General features: G+C 44.3%; 1 protein-coding gene across 1 annotated transcript; it reads right to left on the bottom strand.

Annotated features, from left to right (window-relative positions):
• Positions 1-783: 783 nt before the first annotated feature.
• On the bottom strand, positions 784-5,803 carry BBS10 (Bardet-Biedl syndrome 10). The gene is made up of 3 exons (XM_066625655.1): positions 5,610-5,803; positions 2,675-3,911; positions 784-2,560 (listed from the first exon to the last, which is right to left on the bottom strand). Exons 1-3 carry the CDS (start codon positions 5,801-5,803, stop codon positions 1,886-1,888), a joined length of 2,106 nt encoding a protein of 701 aa, XP_066481752.1. The 3' UTR covers positions 784-1,885.

Below are 5,803 nucleotides of genomic sequence, written 5' to 3'. Positions count from 1 at the left end.
CGTCGCTCTGAGGGCCGCTCCCCCCACCCTGTCCTTTCTTTAAAGGAGATGAGATCAGCCCTCTGATCAGCGGGGAACTGTGCTGAGAGTGGCTATGCTCCTGCAACACGCTCAGCACGGTTCCCAGCTGCATCTGAGAGCCCCCCTTCTCCCCTTTAAAGAAAGGGCAGGGTGGGGGGAGCAGCCCTCAGAGCGGTGGGAAGTGGCATGTGCCTCCTCCAATTTTGGAGAAGACGCACGTCACTTCTGGCTCCAATGGAGCCTTTTACACTGCTTAGAAGTGGTGCAAACGGTTCATCAGAGTTTTGATGCAGCTGGAAGTGGCATCCAGGACAGAGGTGAGCACTGCTTCCAGAAGGCGGATGGTGCATGCCTCCTGAATGCCGCTTCTAGTGGCACCAAAACACTCTAATGGAGCCTTTCATGCCACTTCGAAGTGATGCAAAGGGGTCAATTGGAGCCTGGGTTCCTCCTCTTTTTCTCAAAAGGGGAATGGAGGAGGCAGCTGCACAGAAGTAACTGCGGGTGATGATGATTACTTCTGGGTCGGGGAGGTGGGTGGTAAAGACAGAGGTGGCCCTGTGCAGGGGGGGAAGGAGCCCAGGACTGCCTCTGCTTAATAGCCCCCTTTTACAGCCACCACTTAGGAAGGTAACAGCCCCTGAGGCACTGTCAGTCCCTTAGTCAAACAATAGACTAAGAGGCTATTAACAGCTCTAATTAACAGGACTTAGCCTAGCTATTCAACAAGTTCTTCCCTTGCTCCAGGTGGCGTCTGTCCGGTGCAGGGCTCAGTGCCAACTGGCACTGGGCTGGTGCTGGTGGTCCCTACACAGAGAGTGCTGTAAACATGCTTTATTATTATTAATTATTATTAACAGTTTTTATATACTGCTTTTCAACGAGAAGTTCACAAAGTGGTTTATAGAGAAAATCAAATAATACTTTATGGTACATCTATGAAGCTCAGCACTGGCAGTACACTTATACCGCTGATGCAGTAATGCTCAAGACTGGGCTCTAAGTAAAGGGAAAGAAACTCTATTGTGTACAGTTTCTACCTTTCCGGCTTCCCCTGCCTCCTATGAGCATAATAGCCAGGTTTGGTATAAGTGGACACAACCTTGCACTTGGTTGTTCATTAACAAAGCTTATACAAGGCTTATACAAGCTTATCCAAAGCTTATACAAGGATCATTACCCTTCTAAATGGGCATTACGTTTCCTTGTCCAAATCCAGTTTGTGGTCTCCAAACAAACAAATAAACAAACTTGCAGCTGATGTGTTTTTACTTCTTCAGCTATTAAAGTACAAAATTTGTCCTGTGCCCAGGTTTTGCTGCTTCTCAACATCACTCTCAATTACATAAATGACCACAGCCTGTTCAGGAGACCAGTTCTCCACCTCATGCATTATGGGAAGAATACTTAACAAACCTGCAAGGATAACCACTAGATACCATGCATGAAGTGCTTTACACTGAGAAAACACTCTACAAATGTTAAGAATTATTTACTGGCCATCTTACAGCTTTTGCAGGAGAGGAAGAGCAATGCCCTTTCCAACAGCCTACCTGCCCCAACTGTCACCTAGCTTCCTCTTGGACTCAGGCCGCAGCCAGCCACTCTACATGGACAGAGGGCCTTCTATTAGCCTGCTCTGACAACTATACATCATGGTTTCCCCGACAGGAAAGGGAGAGTCTATCAAACATATCATGTCTTTAGACTGCACATCTGAGGGCAGAAACCGTTTTGCTTCTAATTTTTCTACAGTGCCCAGCAATTTTTGGCACTTCCACTATAATAATAAATTGCAGAGTAAGTGGGTTTTAGCAAGCCCAGATGTATCTGTTCATGTAGAAACATGAAGTACAGTGTGCCTTCATAGATCATCCTCCGAGTCACTCTCCTCAGCCTTTTGAGGTAGTCTCTTAATACGTATGATTAGGTCAATGCTAAGAAGCCTTGCTGTACAATGAAGAACAGAAACTACTAACTGGTACTTACAAGACACGGATTCTAGGCTTTTTTTATTTGTCAGTAGCTGCTGAGTATTTCCAAGGGCATTGGTAACTTTGAGATAGAGTTGAGGAAAAGCATTTCTTTTCTGTGCTCTACAGAGAGTTTTGGGAACATTTAGTAATACATCAGCAACTAGACTACAAAGAATTGATACATTTGGTGACTGGCATTGCTTTGCGTAATAAGATAGATAGTAATGTAGAAGGATCTCAAAGATCCCACCTACTGGCACAACTGACCCCACTTTTATAAAAGAATTTAAATTACTCTGAGTATTACTTTTATTACTCTCCTTATGCGTAAGTAAAGTTCCAGGACGCTGGCCAGTGCAGTTGTCTTTACTGGGTTGTAGCTGCTCAAGTATATTCCTGGAAGTGTCATTTTCTACTGTGGTATAAAGATTTGGACTATATTCAAGGAATTCATTCTTATCCATTCTTCGTGTTTCTCTGAGACAGTTGTACTTTTGATACAGCCTCTGCAGGTCAACTGAATCAAGTTCACTTTCATGAAATGTTCTACATCTAGCATCATGCTTTAAATATGAAAAGGCCCCGGCAACACTCGAGGACTTACATAGGTGTGTGTTTAAACATGCCACTTTGGTGATCACCGAAGCTGAATCTACAGAATGCTTTTCTGTGTCAACCTCACAAGGTCTCCTCTGCTCACCACAGGCCTGATCATGGATAGAGTCACTGGATTCTTCCATAAAATGCTGTTGGGCAGCTGTGCACTGCTTACTATTATGTGCAGCTTTTGAAAGATACTGACTTTGAGCTTTGGGGTCACAACCCTCATTTAGATGAACAGCTGTAAACATTTGTCGCAGCATTTTGAATGCTCCGTGAAAAGCACATACGTGTTGCTCTGTAACCCCATGCACTGGTCCACAGAGAATCACACAGTGAGGTTGAAGAGCTGGAGTCTTTGTCAAACCAATGTGAACATATCTTCTGGAACCAAGTTGGAGTGGTTGACAAAAATCTGCTACAGCAAATTCAGTGATTTCACACTGAATACTGTCCAAAGATGGCCTAAAAGGCGAAATTCCTGTGATCCTGCAAATAAGTGAGATTTCCTCTGGTGACAAGCATTCTACAACAGATATGCCACTGGTTTTGGCACAATAATGAACAGTTTCCTGTTGCTTTACACTTGATAATAATACTTTGATGTTATTTTGCTGCATCTGTTTTATAATAATTTCTGTTCTTTTTGTAATCCAGATTTCCGATGTCCAGTACTGACTGCTAGCAGTTATGACAACTTCTACCCCTGAGTCAGAAAGTGCAGACTGGATAGGTTCTGTTACAATTAGAATTCTTTTGTCACCATCAGCAGGACAGTACACAGCAAAATCTCTGTGCAAAACCAGTCCATTTAGGATCCTTGAACTTGAAACAGGAAGACCCACCACAGTAGTATGCAACTCAGCAAAATATTCATCTACCAAATGCAGTACTTCACTCTGATTTTTTCCAGTTGTAGCTTTGAAGTAGTAATTACAGCTCAACTGGGAAAGGAACTTTTGTTTATTATTTCCTACTTTCCCACAAAAATAAGCTTCTAAGACTGACTCCATTGCGCTTCTACTAATTTTTGTATCATAAGCAGAAAAGACTGATGAAAACTGTTTATCTAGGTCCTGTATCACTATGTGGTCCAGGATGTGCATTTGGATCATCATAAGAAACTGAGAAATTTGTTTTAATCCATAACATTTCTCTTCATGTGCCTCTCTTTCCTGGATATTCTTACAAAAAGAGAATTCAGCTTTACCAAGCCTTTCAAGTCCTTGAAGTAAAGCAGAGAGTAGGATGATGAATGTTTTAGCGCCATCTCCAGTCAGACTGCAGTGTGTGGAAATGCATGTGATCATCATTCTGTAAAAGACCAAAGAGAGAAATTATATGCATTTCAGAAACTATTAAAATAGTAATTAGAAATTTATCATTCCTGCAAACAGAGCTGGGGGAAAAAAGGTTTTTTAAGGTTAAGATCTTAGAAAGTTTACACTAGGATAGGAAAAGCAGTATGTGGAACTTGTGGAACTACCAGTGCTTGAGGACACATTGCCATTATATCTGAATCTCCATCTACAGTACATGCAAGACTGAAGACTGGCAACAATTAAACAGATATACAGTACTGGCACATCCATATGGGGACAGTATCTGCCATGGTTGCTGCAACACTGCTGCACGTTCTCAAACTATTACCATTGAGCAAACTGCTTGTGCAAACAGGTTATGGGCATATACACTGTGGTTCGCACAAATTGTGTCTTGACACAAGAAGTTCCTGCCTGTAACTCAGTATGTTCCTTAGATCAGTGTTTCTCAAACTGTGGGTCGGGATCCACTAGGTGAGTCACAAGTCAATTCAGGTGGATCCCCATTCAATATTTTATTTTTAATGTATTATATTTGATGCTACCATGGTATGTGACTGCATTTATGGAAAGTGTTATAGACCTGTACTTTTAACAAGCTACTATGTATATTTTTCTAACAATGATAGTAAATGGGACTTATTCCTGGACAAGGGTGGGTAGGATTGCAGCTTAGGATTGTTCAAAATGTTCCTGCTTGAAGATGTCACTTCCGGTCATGACATCACTTCCAGTGGGTCCTGACAGATTCTCATTCTAAAAAGTGGGTCCTGGTGCTAAATGTGTGAGAACTAGATCTTTGTACAAGGACCACCATCAAAATTGAACTGGTCTTAAGTCCCACTGAACATTTCATTTTTCTATAGGTATGTAAGTGTGCTGTTTTGGTAACTCTTAATGGAAACTTATGTTAAATACACAGGTTGCTTGAGAGACTCTTTCTTGCTTAAGGCGACAGAGGAAAACTTGTTCCTCTGCAAGTCCTCGGTATTCAGATTTAATAAGCAGCCTCTACCTGCAAGCAGTTAACCTTGCAGTTAAGAATCAGTCATTTACTAGAGACAAGCATCACAAAACCATCTCTCCAGCATATCTCTGTTCTTACTTTTGGGGACTCATTTACTGAAGTCGTGACATGAAAAAGGCTGAAGATCCAAAAGTTTAAGGGTAACTAGCTTGTGATTTTTAAACATATACCAATTGAAAGTTTTAACTCAATTAATTAATTTAGTTAACTAGATTTTGCTTTGTTGAATGGGGAGGTTTAAAATTTTTTCTGCATGATGATGTCACTTCCAGCAATGATATCACTTCCAGGTTAATGCCATCACTTCCGGTGGGTCCCAACAGCCTGTCATTCTAAAAAGTGGGTCCTGGTGAAGGCTGAAGGGTTCCCGGTAGCCGCTCTGAGGGGGACCGTCCTCATTACGTCCCGCAGAACGCAGGACTGCAGTCCCAGTGCAGTCAATGGGGCTTACTCCCGGGCAAGCGTGCCTGGGCCTGCAGCCTGCCAGGCCAAGCCAGGCATGTCTACTCAGAGGCCAGCCCCACTGCGGTCAATGGGGCTCACTCCCGGACAAGCTTGCCTGGGGCTCCCCTTCCTGGGAGTGAGCCCCACTGACTCTGATGGGCTTCCTTCCGAGCAGACCTGCCCAGGAAGGCTCCGAGGCGGCCGCGCGGGCCTCCTTACCGGGCCGTGGGGGACTCCACGTTCAGCGCCTCCAGTACGCGCCGCCCGTCGCGCGACAGCAGCACCTCCCCCGTGGGGCGCGTGAGCAGCACCTGCCCGCCTTCGGGCCCCAGCGAGCCCCGCACGACGCCCGCCAGGGCCGCGGCCTCCTGCGCCAGCCGCCCCAGCGCCACGCGAGACGCCGTCGTCGCCAT

Source organism: Tiliqua scincoides, chromosome 4 (genome assembly GCF_035046505.1).
Source record: "Tiliqua scincoides isolate rTilSci1 chromosome 4, rTilSci1.hap2, whole genome shotgun sequence".
In the NCBI taxonomy this organism is placed as follows: Eukaryota; Metazoa; Chordata; class Lepidosauria; order Squamata; family Scincidae; genus Tiliqua; species Tiliqua scincoides.
Note: the sequence above shows the minus strand (reverse complement) of the source record. Positions and strands in the feature narration are given on the sequence as shown.

Excerpts from the sequence above, each read along its gene's own strand:
- BBS10 (XM_066625655.1), bottom strand. The coding sequence starts at position 5,803 with ATGGCGACGACGGCGTCTCGCGTGGCGCTGGGGCGGCTGGCGCAGGAG. Across the intron at positions 3,912-5,609 it reads GTGGAGTCCCCCACGGCCCG|AATGATGATCACATGCATTT; the intron begins GTAAGGAGGCCC and ends GGTCTTTTACAG. Across the intron at positions 2,561-2,674 it reads AGCAGAGGAGACCTTGTGAG|CATGATGCTAGATGTAGAAC; the intron begins GTTGACACAGAA and ends TCATATTTAAAG.